Genomic DNA, 18,624 nt, shown 5'->3' on the forward strand with positions numbered 1-18,624 from the left:
GTATTTCTAGGCAATTATGTGACCTGCCCAAGTTTTGGACGTGCCTAAAAACCGTAAGAAACCTCAAGATTCCTACACATCCATCAGTTGGGCATAACCACCATCACAGAATCACAGAATAGCCAGGGTTGGAAGGGACCCCAAGGACAATGAATCTCCAACCCCCTGCCACAGGCAGGGCCACCAACCTCCAGATTCGGCACTAGACCAGGCTGCCCAGGGCCCCATCCAACCTGGCCTTGACCACCTCCAGGGACGGGGCATCCACAACCTCTCTGGGCAGCCTGTTCTACCACCTCACCACTCTCTCTGTAAAAAACTTCCCCCTGACATCCAATCTCAACCTTTCCTCCTCGAGCTTAACCTCCTGCAGCTTACCATCCATAGCTACACCAGAATAAAACATATCACAGATACACTTTGAACAGTATCGGGCTACTGATGTCAGTTACACCTGCAACAAAACACCTCACGGCACTCAGCAGACTGTTCTCACCACCTACAGTGAATAGAAGCCCTAGGTCCAAATGAATCCATGAGCATCGTCAAACCATCTTGCACTTTCCTCTTAAATCTCACACATTCAGAGATGCAAGTGCTTAAGTGCCACCTGAAGGTCAAAGATGAGAAGGCAAAGAGCATCCCTCCCTCCCCAGCAAGGCAGATGAGCATCAGCTGGGACTCAAAAGCAGAACACTGCCAGGCCCCATGCCACTACAAGTTCATTTCTGGAGAGTTTTTATACATCTTCAACTCTCAAATTATGCTATGCTACAATGTTTTCTAAACAAATAATTTAATATCCAGTTTATCAAAGTAAGGAAATCGTTTTCTTTTTCACTGAAACATGGTGAAAAAAGGTCACTGTTTTATTCAGCATCATAGTTACATAGCAGTTGTCTATTACTAGAAAGTAATTATTAAAATAATCCTGAAAGACATCTTTTCTTTCTCCAATGATTTCAAAACTATGCCTTTTTAATGCCAATTCCACACAGCCACTGATCTGATCTGTAGTAGTCAGTTATAGCAATTGTCAAGGCACAAGCTCAGCTCTGCACGCCAGCTGTAGCTTGTATTATAAAAGAGATATGCCAGTTATGTCTTCGCTTACAAATGCATAATCCCTTTCTCATATATTGCAACAGGAGAAATTAACATTAAACACAGACTACAAAAGGTAAAGGATTTATTTCTGATATGATTTGTTGAGTTAAATTAAAAACCTACTGAATATGTTCTGTAGCAGATGAACATAACCTCATTACTTACTTTCTAACAGTTTATTTAACGGTTGGAAGTGTACAACATGAAGTAGGCCTTCAGGTTTAATATTTTTCAATTTTGCTTATCATTAGATGAGATTAAAACACAGCAGCCATCCCTTTAATTATGTTGCAACACTGATCATGTGCCTTGATAAGGAGGAACAAATGATTCATTAAATAAATGGCGATGACATAACACGTAGGGAAGACTTTGGATTGTCTATTTAAAAGGTCAACATAATAGGCAATTAAGAATAAAACTTCATTTTAAGTGCACTTCCACATGCTTTGTTTATAATGTAGCAAAAACTTCCTAGTTCCCTCCCCCCAAACACTTCATCACTCCCTACTCTAAAGCCGTTCAGTTGAAAATGCACTTTTCCCCAGTAAACTTTTTTCTCCTTTAGAAAAAGTAACTAAAATTTCTACCCTTTCGTATGCTAAGAAATGTTTTTCTAATTAAAACCACAATTTATTACAAGACATGTGAAGACAACATATAGTGAAATGAATTTTAATTGTTGTGCTGTGACTAAAGTAAAGTTTTCAAGGCTGCAATTTAACATTCCAAGTTCTCCCTTCCATCTTTATTGATTCTTAAGGTTTTGCACAGAAACTCTTTGGGGGCTAGAACAGCAGTAATTGCATCACACTGTTTTCCAAGACTTCAAGTTTCAAAAGCAAACTCTTCAAAAAGTACAGTTCTTGATTTGATTAGATACAGGGACAAAAATATAGCACATACTTGAAGGTTACATAGTCTACAAATGATGGCAATAGTTTCCTTGGGAGAGTACAGTTTGTTTTCTTGTAAATACTCAAAAAGGCTCAACTTCAAGCAGTAATAAACACAAGCAAAAGTGATTTAACCCTTAAAATAAATATTCAGGAAAACCTCTCTGTACATACAAGTGAAAGAATATGTAACACTTTCACGCTAAAAGAAAAAATAAAGATTTTGTTCATATAAGCAGCTGAAATCTGCTGTTCCAGCCCAATGTCCCCAGTAAAGAAGGGAGGCACAAACACAGGTGACTACTGTAGCTCACTATCTTATGGCCTTTTTGGACAGGGACATCACCACCATCTTTTTTTTTTTCATCCCTTTTGTTACATTTATTACAGCATGCCAAATCCCTTGGCGTATGTGATGGCCTTCAATAATCTTTCTTTAAGCTTTTCTTTGCTTGAGTACTCCGGAAGCAAAAGTACATTAAAGCATGTGTGAGATGTAGGTAACCTGTGGGGAAAACAGAAAATAACTGTGATGAAGGAACACGTACGCATGCACTACGCGCAACAAAATACGCTGCTATTTCATTACTATGGATTTCGGAATTCAAAGAGCAACCTCTTTGCTTCAAGCCTCAACTTTCAGATTTAACTAAGTTAATAAATTAAATGAAAGCACAGAATTTGCTTCCGTTTATAAACAAGCAAACAGAATTTTACCTCTCCGTATCTGGGCCATTTTTGGCTATGATCATCTTTAACTTTCCAAGTCCTCCCACAGGGGCTCTGTCTGTGCCTGTTGTAAACTGCAAGAATAGTCTTTTCTGTTCATCCGTGAATGAATGGACTATCTCCCAGAACTCCCTAGTGAGGAAGAAAGAAATAAGTGAATTGACATCAATCTTCAGTGCGAGACCTTCAAAAGCAATTTGGCATTTTAGAAGTCCAACCAATCTTACCAATTCACAAGGTACATTCAAGAAAACCCTCACAACATATTTACCAATCACTGAGACAACCAGGTAGAAATTAGAAATATTACCAAAATACTGTGGTTTACTTTGATCTGCAAACATTCTCTGCCTCACTATTCTTCTGCCCCCTGCAGTACTACTGGTTCCACTATACTGCTCAACTGAACCACCTGCTTTCTTAAGCACCACAAACGCAACTGCTGTCAAGAGCTCTGCTCCATCACGAACAGTTTTATGACAAAATCCAGAAGACCAAAGACACGTGTCTCTGATTCTTGCCTTCACAGAGCTCCCCAGTCAAAGGGGACAGAAAAGGAATAAGCACACTAAAAGCATTTCCCCTCTTTGAAATTGTTGAGTTTGCTTGATTTCTAATCGGGAGAAATAAGAAGTTCTTCACACACTGTGCCTATTCAAACAATTCATTCCCCCAAAGAAAACCAAAGCGATGCTTATTTATTTAAACTGTGCTATTTGTATGACATAAGAGAAAGATAAAGTCCCAAATAAACGAACATTCAAGATTTACAGAAGCTCACTGGAGGCCAAAGCATTAATGCTCTAATTAACGCTCTAATGACAGTACTTGAGTAAAGTGGAATTATAGAGAAGACTTAAATCCAATACCTCAAAAATACAGAATCTTATGCTATTAAATTTGTTACAAAGAAGCAGGAAAGCAAACTGCTTGTAATCCTTCAGAAATTAAAAAAAAATTACCTAATAATAAGAGAGTCTCTTGTATAGCCACCATCATATTCTGTAGTTTCTTCTAGTGCTTGAAAATCTAAATTCTGTAAGAAGATGACATTTTTAAGAATGACCACTAATTACATTAGAATCAAAAAAGTTCCACTTTTTCTGATGTACATTCAGGACTCTTACCCTACTTCCACAAATAAGTAATTCAATTTCCTCTGGTCTAAATAAATATTTCAAAGGAGATTCATTGGTCACCATGTGGAATCCTCTCCGAAAGGCCTTGAACTGCTTTTCTACGGATTTATTGAGTATATAGTCAGCATACAGATTGACAAATTCCTGTAAGGAAACAACCCCCAAGAAATCCTTAGTACTTTGATACACACTCCACTCAAAGAATCCCCTATTAATGTAAGACTCCAACATAATTTAACTCTATGGCTCTGCCCAGATAACCTGGGCTCAGCTTCTACTCAGTAATGGTAGGGAGCAAGTCTCAAATGTTTCTCAGTCAGGTCAAAACACCCCCATAGAAGCTATGTATTTATATGTATACATACATATGTGTATAATATATATGTATATATATATAAATACATACATATGTATGTATGTATTTATCAATGCTCCCTTTAACAAAACAAAAGCAGAACAAATAAATATGTAAGTAAATATAGGCTTTTACACTTCCATTGTGAGACCAAATCTCTATAGAGTATTTCTGTACAGAGCACCCAAAAATTACCGATTACTTTTAAGAAGTTACTTGAGCACAAAGCATACCTTTCTATTTTCATTTGTAATAGGAATTTTATCACCGTTTTCCTTTAAATCATGCATCATTGGGTTGCCAAAGAGATCCGTGTGAGATATTTGAAAAGTTATCATCATATCATCTTCCACACTTCCTTCATACTCTAGCAAATCTCTCAAACTCTGGTAAAGAACCTATTAGATTAAGATACAGATCTGTCATAAGTAAGTTTCAATACAGAGCAATATCAGAAGACACGAAATAATCTGTCATGAAAACAGTTGTGACAAGTTACTTAATTTCCATTCACTCCTAACAAACAAACATCAAACTCACTCAGTGTTTGTAAAAGCAACCAGGAGCACATGCTAAGGAAAGAGAAAGATATAAAAGGCAACAAATGATAGTAACGACATGAGGAAAGCTTACTATTACCCAGGGGTTGTGTCAAACACTGTGGTCTGATCTGTGGGTTAAGAGCCAGTGATTAACTTCTAACTCTTTTGAACCCATATTTACATCCAGAACATTTTAAACCACTAAGTTCAATTTGTGCACTAAAAATCACAGAAATAACTGAATCAGAGAAAAAAAAATGGACAGCAGGTTTTTTATCTCCTACATCTTGATTTAAAAGTGAATTAGGAAGTAATGTAGAAGCAAGCAACATAGATAGGACAGTCATTAAATTAAGAAAGTGTCTGTACAAAAAAAAAAAAGTAAAGTAGTTAAGAAATCCCAAGGTCTTTACAAAATAAGTACAGCTTAGGTCAGAGGTTGACAAATGCAATCTGAAATTACTTCTGACAGTTACTTCCACTGAAAGAAATGTCAGTCTTCCTCCTTACAGTGCCTTAGGAAAAGACTAGGACTCTCTGGAAACCAAAGCCTATGCAGAACAGAAACAGTTCTTTGGCTAGGACAGAGGTGTAGGACTCAGACTGAATACAAACTGAAGGTAAAAGAAAAAACAAGTGCAAATGTATTTTTGTAGTTGAGTAGAAGTAATAAGTTCTCTCTTTATGTTTTAATTACTGAAAGTTTACATGATAGCCTCACTCTTTTACTAGCTGTATTCTTTCAACATTTCACAGCATCTCTTAAAATCCCTCATATTGGAAATGACAGGATTTGAAGCCCTTGGTTGTACCCAGGTAGGAAGCCCCTATCCATCCTCCATGTTCTACTGTTAAAGAAAGTACTGTGTGGCTTGATTACCTGGAACTTCATCTTTGGTTTGCGAAAGCTCTGAAGTAAGTCCTTAAGTTATATTAAAATACCAAGAAGAAGCGCAATACAGGCATCAAATCTTTGCATGTCAAGAGCCACTGTAGTGTATTTTGTAGGAAACTATACAATGCAATTCTACCTATTGTTTTAGAAATCTCTTTGGGAAGCTATACAATGATTAACAACAAGTCATGTTAATAAACTATTTAATAGTTAGTTAATAACACACAACATTAAGCAACTTTGGTAGTTTGCAAAAAAAAAAACAACAACAACAAAAAAACAATAAAGAACTAAGCTCTATTAATATCCAGCCTTATTTGTTCACAACCTCCACCAAGTCAGATACAGGTTTTCATTGCTATGGATTTGTTTAAACAGATACAGACTCTACACACAAGATTAATTTACTTTCAACTTTGACAGTTCTATGGTATTTAATTGAAAACCTCATTAAGGCAGTACACAGAAAATGCAGTAATAAACACAAAGAACATAATGAACTTACAGGATGAGAGTCTGCCAGATCACGGAAAGTTCCTTTTTTGCCCATTAGCTTCCTGTAGACAACCATGGGAAAATGTACATCCAGTATACAGTTATTGTAAATGGCGAGCCCCAGCACTATGCCAATCAGTGTAAACTGACCCTCAGTTTCAAAAGAGGACGGATTAAACCAAAACAGTTTTGTAGATTCATCATATGTGAACATGCCTGTAAAGAATTATTTTAAATAGTTATGGTTATATTTAAAAAAAAAAAACACAAACAAACCACCAACGTGTAAAACATAGCTTCATAAACCCCTGTATGTTAGAACGTCTCTGAAACCCTGAGAATTATGCTGGATTTAACAGCACAGAAAAGCTACTTACCTTTAGGGTAACAGAAGCTACTCAAAATGCTAGTACTCAACATTATCACTAAAAGCATGCATGAGCCTTGTGATACTAAATCCTGCAATGCCCGCTGAAGCTGCATGTATACAACCTTCTATCCCTCCTATTACTGACGAAGAAGCAGCACATTGTTAACACAGATTTTAACTTTGATAAATCCAACAGTGCAAGAGCAGAATCTAATAAAAAATGCGGATGAAACTGCATCGAGTTCTAGTTACTGTAAGTGGCGGGCTTTCCTCAAAGGCTTTTCCATGCTGATTCTAGCCAAAGAACAGGACTATGTGCTGTTCCCTCACTGAGCCATGCAGCAGGAAAGGATCTGGGGGTGCTGCTAGTCAACAGCTGAAACAAGGCAGCAGTGGGCCCAGTTGACCAAGAAGGGCCAGTGATATCATGGCTTGTATCAGAACTAGTGCAGCCAGCAGCAGCAGAGAGGTGATCGTCCCTCTGTACACAGCTCTGGTGAGGCTGCATTTTGAGTGTTATGTTCAGTTTTGGGCCTCTCACTACAGAAAAGACACTGAGGCCCTGGAGTGTCCAGATAAAGACTGTGAATCTGTGAAGAGTCTGGAGCACAAGTCTGATGGGGAGCAGCTGAAGGAACTGGGATTGTTCAGTGTGGAGAACAGGATGGCTCAGGGGAGATCTGACCGTTCTCTACAATGACCTGGAAGGAGGCTGTGGTGAGGAGAGGGTTGTCGTCTTCTCCCAGGTAACTAGCGACAGGATAGTAACTACCTTAAGATAATGGTCAGGGGAAGTTCAGATTGGATATTAGGAAAAATTTCTTTACAGAGGATTGTGAGGCATTGGAATGGGCTGCCAAGGGAGGTGGTGGAGTCATTGTCTTGGCCGAGGTGCTCAAGAACCGTGTAGATGTGGCACTGAGGATGTAAGTGGCATGGTGGGGAGGAGTTTGACAGACTCAATTATCTGAGAGGTTTCTTCCATCCTTTGTGATTCTATGAACTGAAACTTACAGTGATGAGCTGGTGATAAGAGTTGCAAACAAAATGAGTTAGGTGCCCAACATGCACTCACACATATACATATAAGCATATAAAAATGTAAACATTTGCTTCAGCTGTCACACACATTCTAACTTGATGAGAAAACACAGCATGGGACTGCTGTTTCATAGAAGGGTTGCAATTTTAATAGTATGTCACTGTTATAAGGGGTAGTGGCTGTGTCTTTTTCCCTATATCCCCTCATTTCAACATACTGTTTCAGGGAACTAATTTCTTGCCAAGTTCATAAAAGGCTTCATTAAACAGCTGAACTGGCACGTGCTGAAAGCTGAAGGGAAAGGATAGGGCTATATGAATGAGAGTAGGGCAAAGAGCCTCTTATCCTTTTTGCTGTAGCAAGCCACCAGATTAGCTCTTGCTCATCAAATCAGTTTTTATACAGTCTATAAACTGTTTAAATGAATCCCTTTACGAAGTCCACTGCTTACAACAAATGTCTAATAACAAAGGACTAACATTTTTCCCAGATTCACCTCTGAAAAGGCTCTAAAATGAAATCCAATTTTATTCACTGACCAAAATTAGGAATACCACGCATTAAAACCACAATATAACACCAGAAAAAACAGGGAAGCTGAAATAAAGGGAAAACAATAGAACAACGTAGCTAGGAGTATTATATTCTTTTATATACTATATACAGAATATATTATTATATTCTTTTACCATGAAAATTACCATGAAAATCCCCAACTCCGTGTTATTGCTTCCTTGAACAAAATATTTAAGGTGGTTTATAATATGAAAAATCTAGCAACATACTTGCAAACGAACTATTGTAACAATAAACATCACTCCATGTAACTATCAGAAGACAGCTAATAATCTTCAAAGGATTTTTTTCTACATTTACAAATCAGAAGTCACGCTTGGTAAATACAGTGTGTAAGCTGTTATACTACAGTGCATATTTTTAGGTGCAAAATAAAAATGTGAGAGCAAGCCATATTTTCTGCTTCTATATACCTATGGCGTAAGCAGATAAGTTAGTTTTTGTCAGTAAAGTTAATATAAATGAAAAAAAGCATGTAATTATTTATACTTGAATAAAACAGCAGCATTTAAACCATGCATGCACAGCTAATGTATTATGCATTTGCATCTGTAGGGAACATACATACACTAGCCAGATATTACTAGCTGAATCAGACTTCAATTCTGACACAGGACTACTTCCGTATGCAGCGCTGAATAATGAAAAACCCCACACAACTTTCATTAACCCAGTGTTAAAAAAAGGAATTTTACTTTGGAAACAGTACTTTACCAAAATAAGGAAGTCTTAATACTTTCATACACTCTAATATATTCTGACTAGCCTTGCTAACCTAGATTCTCTCCAACAGCAGTTTTCTGAGTAAGACTTGTCTACGGATCAGTGCCACTTTTTAACAAGATCTGGCTTGCGTGTGCTGAAGGGCAAGTCCCCAGGTTCAGATTCTTTTACCTCTTCTGAGAACTTCCTTTCTTGTCTGCTCAAAATGAATACCTGTTTCTGTGTCAATTTTCTAAACCACAAAGCTCAATACAATGGCTTATTAAAAAAAAAATAAAATCAGTTTGATGAACACAAGTTACCTACCAGCCACAAGCTGTTAAGCTTTAATGGAAGCTATGTTACAGGAATTAAACTGTTCCATCAAACTCTAAATAAATCATGAAATCAGTACAGTAACTACGCAAAAGTCTTTGATTTCTATACTGACACACTGTATTCACAATAATGTTTAAACAATTTTAATCCTCTAAAAGCTGCAAGCAAGCTGCAAATTAAAAGCAGAGTATAGGGAAAAACAGTAAATGTGATTAAAACACAAATATAAAAACTTTGACCATAACAAATTATTTGTAGTTCTTCTTAATCAACTACAAGCAAATCTGACACTACTGGTATGCTGTAGCCATTTTAGATTAAACCATTAGAAGATCTGAGACTTTTTAGAATGAGACTTTTCTTAAGCTGAAGGAAGGGGGCGAAATAACTCAAGAACTCACCATAGTCCTACTCTGGTTTTATTGCAGAAGTTCTTCCTCTTTGGTTTGCTTACTAATTCTAGAAGCTAATCACAAAGCAAAGTGAGGAGAAAGGTGAGAGAACAAACAAAGGAACCCTGCAAAGGAACCCTGTCCTACTGATTCATATTTAAGCAAACGATGGCTCTCACTAACTGCAGTTATGCCTCTCATCACTGCTTCTCAGAAGGACAACTGATGGCAAAACGCTGAGCCCTCAATGAGTTAAGTACTCTCATGAAGACCAAGAAATCAATCTGTGGAGCTTCAGGGAAAAGAAGCAGCAGATGTAGAAAGGCACTACAAAAACCCTTAACTTCTGAGTATTCAGTAAGTTATTAGACAACATACCAATATCTGGATTGAAGATTTCTTCCACAACCAGTTGAAAAAATTCTTTGGAAACACCTCCTTCATCTACCCCTTGCTCTCCTTCAAATTCAACATACAATTGCTTCTTCAAGTCTGCAGGATTTTCCATGGCAATCATCTCTAGCTATTGAGTGAACAGATGTAATTATTTAATTAGTACATCTCAGTGGAACATCAAGTAACTAAAGCAAAATCACCCTCCAGATCTAAGAAGAAAGCATGTATAAATCACAACTTAAGATATACCAATATTAATGGTAAATCGCTTTAAACACGTAGTAATTTGGGAATTTCTGTAGCAAGAAACTTACCAAAGATGAGATCCGTTAGCCAGTTAAGTCTGCTAGAGTTCTCTACTGTCGTTCTTTTAAACACTTACTTCAAGTAAGTCAGCATTAAGTTGGACAAAAATCACAAAAACAAATACGAAAACAAGGTGCATTGCTGTGATAACTGAATTCATCTGACAACAAAAGACTGCAGCTTGATCTACATAACTGACAACTACATGTTTTGTGAATACGCACATATTCTTTGGAAGCTTCACGTGATAACTTATAACAGAAGACAGAAGACATGCCTTTATAAGGTGACCACATCTCACTATCAGTGTAGAGGTGTGAGGAACAAAAACAAAAAGACACTGATATTATTCAAACAAATCTCCTTTCCTCCTGACCCTCAGTGAAGAAATCTCAATTCTCTTGCTCTTTTGTCTTCAGCGGCCTTAAGCAGATCTATGGCATTTCTTCCTGGGAAGCATGAAGTCAAACAGAGGGGATGTTTTATAGCAAAGGGTTTCACTTCTATACACAAACTGTTACAGGACTGTAACACTCTTTCCAACAGAAATTTGTCCTTTCATTAAACAATAAGTTAGAGGCTTTATACGTGGCAAGAAATAATCCTGTTTGAAGTGTAAACATACTAAACTTGTACAGTATTATTATATTAAACATATCTACATGCAGAAGAACATTCAACAGCAGTACAGTTAAACAAAGATGAACCTGTACATTCCTCTACGAAGAATTCTATGTTGCTGACAGCAACTGTCAAGTGTATTTACCAGTATGTACTGTTAGCATGCTAAACCATTTCTATTTCACTACTCCAGCTTATCCCCACAACCACCAGCACATTCCTTAATGCCCCAGAATTTTACTATGGGAGTGTAAAGGAAAACAGAAAGAAAGAGAATAAAGAAGGAAGTGACACCAGTGACAGAGACATCAGGGCAGACGAGTGACAGAGCTCAGGATGGGTGAAGACTTTGAAGCTCCTCATGCAAAAGGAGCATGTGGAGAAAGCATCACAACAAGTACTGAAAATTAGTATCAGGAAGTGTAGATACAGGGTACCTCCATAGGATAGAGATAGGATAGCTCCACTGATTATAAAGCACTATTAAAGAAATGAAGGTAAGCCGTGAAGACCCACAGTGAGTGAGGTCAGATTACTAGATGAGATATATATTAAGATTTCTGTACATGGAATGTTGTAATTTGGATATGTACCATCTAAAGCAATCTCCCCATACAGTAGTCAATTGACCATCACTGGCAATGAACTATTTTAGCTCCTAAGGAGATTAAAATAACATGCTTTGAACTTCATCAGTTCACCAGTTATGTTTTTAACAAACAATATCTCTTCTATAAACCCATGCTGTGATTCCCTAACTTTGATATTCTCATCACGTTTCCCACAGTAGTACAGTATAGCATCTTGCCTTCCACTTAAATCTTTTTAAGTTACCAACTGTACAGATGTGGTAGAAGAATTTGCTTCTGAAAAGGACAAGCTATGTTCTAAGTAAAATAAACAGTCATTTAAAAAACATAGCAGTAATTTTCAGATCATAAATATTGGTTATTATACATGAAAGCTGGATAGGCACAAGTGGTGCTAATAATAGTTTTTTTTCTTCCCAGCCCATGACTTTGTTGACTGTATATTTGCTACCAAATATCAAATTACTATTTTGAAAGTTTTATGAATTCTGACGAGTTCTGAAAAAGCAGGTATTGCGTGTGCATTTTAGTTGAGGCAGCAATCCCTTTCCACAGCACAAAAATTCTCATGTCAGGAAAGCATTGCATTTCTCTTTAGTTCTCTGGCTGAGAACTAGACTGCAACAAGCAACATAAAAGAAAAGTAGTAAGACAGGGGAAGGAAGCACTCTTAGTTGACCAGTGCTGGCTGGGGAGATTGAAACACTGTGCTGCATGCCTGAGAGGAAGTCAGATAAAGGATTACCAACAAACCCATATTTGAGTCAAAGTCTAATGTTCCTTGGAGAAGATTTTATAACCAGGACAATGTTGCTAAGCTGCTCAACTGAAAGTCACGGATTTAGCTGCTCTTCTGAGCATCCGTGTCTCTCAACTGATGCTTAACAAGAAAAAAATAGAACTTGGTAGAAAACAGGCATAATCAGAGAGGTCCTGAATTTCAGCCTAACTGCAGCAGTGTTTCTATAGCGAGGAAGTATGAACATCAGCTTAAAGGATTTATATATTTCTTTTGTAAATAACCAGATCTACTTCAGTCACGCTAACACAGATACTGATGGATCAACCCAATCTAAGTGTACGTGAGTTTTAGAAGCTAACATTTTCTGCCAGCATCGTTTGAGCTAAACATATGAAATCACAACACTTTCCAGCAACTTCCCAGAAAGCATAATCCTAAGCTGCATTTCATGGTCCAGATATACGCTTGCCCATGTTGCTGGCATACATCAATAAAGTCAGAATAAGGGCCGAGATTTTCAACTGAACACACAAAGAAGAATTTAAGTCTACACAGACACCATAAAGCTCCTGGAATACTTGGTGCCTAACAATGTGAGAATCTGCACACTGGTTGTAGTAGTCACACAGTTTTTGCTCATTGATCCAGTTGGCAGTCATTTACAAGAGGCTCGCTGCCTACCAGCTGTCTGGATTCAAAACAACATTTGTCCAAGTGAATTTCTACTCTGCAAGGAAGTCCCAGCCAGAGATACTAGGTTGCTGGAGGAATCTACCACTGCAAATCTCACCTCGTAGCTCATATCTCTTAAATTACTGCTACCTGAAAATAAATCCATATAGAATCTGTGCAAAAAAAAAAAAAAAAAAAAAAAAAAGTAAAATCAGAGCAAGACGATGAAAGAAGTAACTGCTGGGAGATGAAAAGGCAGAAGAGGGGATTTAAGGATAAGCTTTTCATTACCACCACATCCATGTAACATGACTCAGTTTTATTAGAGCTAACCTCTTGAAAGAAATGCATTATACACAGAAAAAGCATGTCAACTGCTTTCTAGGACTGCCAACTGAGCTCTCAGCTCCCAAGTGTGAGAGTTCTGTAATAGAAGTGAAGACTAACACCTTACCATTTCCCCTCTCAGGAATTTTCAGACTAATGTACATAAAAATAAGTATACTGCAAGCATACAGTACAAAGTCTGTTTCATCAAGCTAATTTCAATAGAAAACAAAAATAAAGGTTCAATGGCACACAACAAGCAAAGAAATTGAACCATGAGTTTATACATAAAAATTTTGCTTAGATCTATTTATTCCAGGGACAAGTACAGTTCTCTTCATAGAGAGCAGCTGTAAGTAAGTATTTAAAAGGTATTACTTCAAATTCTCAGGATAAGAAATAAATCCTACTGTAATTAAAACACACTGGTGTTCATATTTGTTTTAATGAAGTCCAAAAAGCAGAACGTACATGATGAATTCAAGTTCAAATACTGAGAGCAAACCAGCTTGACTGATTAGCAGAGATCTGTAGTCAAGTCCACTTGCTCAAATAAATTATGAAAGTTGATTGCTACAGTTGTTTTTAAAATATCCAGTACTGTCAAAAATATGATTAAGATCACTTCAACCTCACTTTATAATCTATATTCTTAGAATGACTTCATCATGAAATGGTCAGTTATGCATACTGTAAAAGATTCTATAGAAAATACTCTGTAAAAACACTCGTGTACTGACATGAGCATAAAATTACTTGTAATTCAAATAAATCAAGCTATTCAGATCAACAGTTCATTGAATACAAATCCTGTAAGTAAAACAAAGGAAAAAACAACAGCAGTGCGTGAGTAAAATATCAGAAGTGGTATTACTTACCTGTAACTTAAGCACCAAACAGATTTAAGACTATACTTTCACAACTCAAGACTTGGCAAAATCTTTCTAATAGTTTTCAATGAGATCCTTGCACCCTTGCATCAGTATCACATCCTAAGCTGCAGCTGTCACCAATATAAACCTGTACAAACTGTTTCACTTTTTGTACTGTGTGTTTCTATGCTAATACTGGTGGCATCAAACTTGTCTTTGACCTGCAGTTCCAACTCTGAGTGCAGTCAGAGACACCAAGTCACTTCTATGATTGGGACATAATCAAGACTTCTGTCCTGACTTATTTCATGCTACTGAAGTGTCAGGAAGTGGAAACAAATTGTGAAAATTGTGACAAGCACTTCCAAATTTGTTACAGGAAGCACTTCTAGCAACAGCACCAGCTTTTAAACTGACAGATCAGATAGCTGCTGAATAAAGCGCAAGGCGGTAGCACTGGGCAGAATTTCCCTGACTAAGTTGTCCTGCTACCTGCAGATTTACAGCTTAGAGCCTTCCTGAGGTTTGTGTGGGTCACACCAAATGCCTGCACTTATTAGCTCCTGATAGAGCCTTCTTTCATGACTGGCAAATAAGATGGGTAACTTCAAGACACATTGGAAGCGTTATGTCCTTGAACATTGGTAATTCTTACTGTCAACTAAAACACATTCATCATTTAAAGGTGACTACTATATGCTGTATTATTACTATTATATTCTCTATTAGTATTTGTAATCATAGTTTACATAGAATCACAGAATTGTTTGTGTTGGAAGGGACCTTTAAAGGCCATCTAGCCAAATTCCCATGCATGAACAGGGACACCTACAGCTACATCAGGTTGCTTAGAGCTCCATCCAGCCCAGCCCTGAACGTCTCCATGGCTGGGGCATCCACCACCTCTCTGAACAATCTGTTCCAGGGTATCACTACCCTTACAGGGAAAAAAAAACAACCAAACCCAAAACAATCCTTCCTTACATCCAGTCTAAATCTCCACTCTTTCAGTTTGAAACCAATGGTCTGTACAGCAGTGAATCTTTAATCATCACCATTTCTTGAATACAGCCCATTTTTCACTTTAGAGAAGTGCTTGGGCCATGCTTGTTTTTGTTGACCAACACCGTAAGTTCAGCTCACTGTTTGAATGTAAAAGCATTCAATTTTTCCTTTACTTTCTGTCTCAGAATAAATAGTCTACAATTTCTACTATCCTTAGGTTTTTGACAGAGTCAGATCACAGTAACATAACATGTTTTGACAGCTTACATTAACATCCATTACAGGATCCATGGCAACTGCCCAGGCATGTATTGTAGACTCCGGACAGTGCCAGGACTGCTGCACATGCATCACAAATGAGTATATGTTTGATTCAAACCACCAACAGCGCAGTCATGTTTGCTGTGGCCCAGCTGAGCTGTAAGAACTCACCAACTAGTTGCTGTCCATGAGCTAAGTTACATTAAACATTTTTTGGCCCCAAAAATTTCTTCCCCACCTTTAGTATGAGGAAGGTCTGCTGTTTCTCTGCTAGACCTGATGTTAATAAAGCATCTCCCCAGAACTAGCTTTTACACTGTTTTAGTTCATCTTCTCCTGAAGAGAAAGTACTTTACTCTTTTCCATTTTTTATGTGCATCAGAGTTGAAGAGCAATAACAAAATAAACTTTGTTATAAGGTGGCAAAACTTAACTGGACACAAGGTAAGCTTGATAGATAATAAAACTACAAACAGCATTCTAAAAAAAAAAAAAAAAAAAAAATCAGAAAATGGGTACACAGGAGAATTTAAACTTACAACAGTGTACTCCTCATCCGCCTATTACAAAAAGTATGCTTTCAGACCGAAGCCATCTTTGCATAGCAAATTCCCCTCTTCATTTCCCCCTACCAGTACTCGAAAGCAAAAGTCTTCTGTATCAATTCATAGTATTAACAATTCCTGAGAAGCAGCTAACCCACTGAGAAATTCAGATGTATGCTGCAAATCTAAGTGGGAGCTCTTTCAGGGCTCTCGTAACTGATCTTCAGTAGTAGTTAGAAGTCAAAACAGAAATAGCTGCTGCATTGAGAAGCGAAGCCATATCTTCTCCAAAGTCTCTCCCAAATACACGCCCTGTCTGACGTGTGAGTGGCATGCTTTAAAAGCAAGTTTAAGTTTAAAAATTAACAAGGACTGTTTTGCTTTTAACAGAAAAAAAAAAAAATGGACTTCTGAAAAACAACAGCTTTAAGCAAAAAACTAAATGGAGGAAAAGTTCTGAAATTAAGGCGCAAATTTATGGAAAAGTGTTTCCCGTTAAATACTCCTTGTAGTTTGTATTCTACACAACTCCCATCTTCAAAAAACACATCAAGTGTCTTTGTTTTACTTCAAGAAGCTAGCATAATCAGAAGCAGGCTGCTCTCACAGTTCTCAGGTACTAACAGGTTCTACTTCCCCTTTCTCAGTCATGTTATTTGCACCAAATAGCAATGAGGCTTAGAAAAGTGAGAAGTTCTACTTATCAAGTAGTCAATCTTTACATATGCTTTGTACCTAGAAGTCCAAGTCTCAACAACAGCACACAGCTGAAAGGTTTTAATTCAAACACCCACCTGGAAAACCCCCATTATCAAAAGATGATGCAGCCCAGAGTTTAGAGAAAATAAGACAAAGAATTTGGCCACTCTCTGCATCAAGATGTAACAGCACGAAATCTGTCTGTGAATGTTGAGAACTACCTTAAACACCTATGATGGCAAGTGCTCTGAGACGAACATTTAAGTCTCCAGCAGCACGTCCAGAATTTCAAACTTAATACAGTAAAGCTATTTGAGATTCTTGCTGAGGAAGTCTAGCACACAAAACACTGAATTCACATGTAGTCTTTTTCAGTTAGCCAGAGCCTGTGCAGTCTGTGACAGTCAAATGCTACAAACCTAGGTTCCATGTTGCTGCGTGACTTACCCGCACGAGTGCATCATCTATGATGTGATCACGTCTCACTTTAAGTCGTAAATATGGGTTGAGCTGCTGTCCTTGAACTAAGCTGTAGAGCACAGTTATGCGTCGTTCACTGTACATCCGGATCCTATTGTCATAATACAGTCCCAGGTTCTTAGTAACAGCATTCAATATGAAGGGACAAGTCATAAAAGAGAATTTATTTTCCGTTTCTACTTTGAAGAAAGTGTAGTCTTTGTCCATTTCTAGAACATCATTCAGTGGTTCATTAATAAATTCTTCAAAGGGGATAAGTGGTTTTCTGCAATCTATAGTTTTAACACCAAGTTCAGTTTCCAGTGGGTCCACTCGAGGACCTTTTTTATTTCTTCTTTCCTCACCCAACAGCTCTTGAAGAGTTAGTTCACTTGATTCCGGGATGGGTTCTTCATCTTCCTCTTCATTATGATCCGTATCCACATCCCCTCCTACTACATTTGCATAGTAAACCATTTTCAAGCACTTGGAAGCAGCAACAACAGCATCGTCATCGTTCACTAAGTTACGACTGTTGAACTCGTTGCTTATGACTTTGTAAGTAATAAGCTGCTGAAACGTCTCCATCATTCTCCGAATTTGGTCTGCTCTATACTTAGACCACAATCTGACCAGTTTTGCTTGAGCTGCAAGGGGCAGCTTGCTCATTGCTTTGCAAAACAACGGCAGCGCCATTTCCAGATATTCTGGGCTATGAAGATTGCCATTCTCCATAACGATAATAAACAAATTCAGATAGTTAGGATCCCGAGAGTATACATTGTGGTAAGTCAAGTCACATTCCACATTAGGTGACAAGTACACAAGTGCATTTAAAAAGGCAGTTTCTATTTTTTCATTAGAAAGTAACCTATCGTAGACCCGCCTGACTGCTTCAATATCTACAGACACTTCATCAGGGCCTAATTTTTGGAGGTTATTATCTCCTTGTGTATTATCACCTATTCTCGATGATGAAGATGATGACGCGCCTGAATCTTCTTCCATAGCAGCAGCCGAACAGGCAGCTTTTTCCTTTTCATCTTCATCTTTGTCTTCATCCTTCCCTTGAAGAGACTTGAGCTCCTCCTTGGTGTGATGCTTGGCTTTTCTGAAACTCTGTACCAGTGCCTCAGCACTGGAAAATACTCTCCCAATCACTCGGATTAAAGGGGAATAATCCTCTTTCTCTCGACATAGTTCAAGAATTTCATATATCTTGTCTTCCGTTAGAAAAGTCACATCTATAACAAGAGAAAATATTATTATTAATTGTATTAAGATAAAAAATTAAGAAAATACTGTTAACATGCCTTACACAATAAAGCTGTGTACATTATATCATCAACACATGTTAAAAAAAAACAAACAGTGTCAACTTAGTGTCAGTTTATAAATTCAAGACATACCTGACTTTCATTAGCACGATAAACAACAAACTCAGAACTCTTTTGTATACCATCTTATTTGCGATGTTGATCAGAGAACATGCTGTGATAGAAAAACAGCCTTGCAGTTGATTGACTTCATTTAGTTTGATAGTATTAGAT

General features: G+C 37.6%; 1 protein-coding gene across 5 annotated transcripts in view; it reads right to left on the reverse strand.

The window, feature by feature from the left end:
• Positions 1-2,387: 2,387 nt before the first annotated feature.
• The window catches only part of UBE3A (ubiquitin protein ligase E3A), a gene marked incomplete at both ends in the record, with an annotated part of 31,811 nt that continues 15,574 nt past the window's right edge, over positions 2,388-18,624 (reverse strand). For 2 of the 5 annotated variants that reach the window (XM_079545803.1, XM_079545802.1), the window contains 8 exons: positions 2,388-2,508; positions 2,721-2,864; positions 3,695-3,768; positions 3,860-4,015; positions 4,460-4,624; positions 6,169-6,374; positions 9,958-10,102; positions 17,063-18,318. In XM_079545803.1, coding sequence (XP_079401929.1) covers positions 2,388-2,508; positions 2,721-2,864; positions 3,695-3,768; positions 3,860-4,015; positions 4,460-4,624; positions 6,169-6,374; positions 9,958-10,102; positions 17,063-18,318 — 2,267 coding nt within the window. The remainder of the gene's footprint in view (positions 2,509-2,720; positions 2,865-3,694; positions 3,769-3,859; positions 4,016-4,459; positions 4,625-6,168; positions 6,375-9,957; positions 10,103-17,062; positions 18,319-18,624) is intronic. The other 3 variants (XM_079545806.1, XM_079545805.1, XM_079545804.1) reach the window with 3 other exon arrangements.

Source organism: Tetrao urogallus (assembly GCF_951394365.1).
Source record: "Tetrao urogallus genome assembly, chromosome: 1".
Taxonomy (NCBI): Eukaryota; Metazoa; Chordata; class Aves; order Galliformes; family Phasianidae; genus Tetrao; species Tetrao urogallus.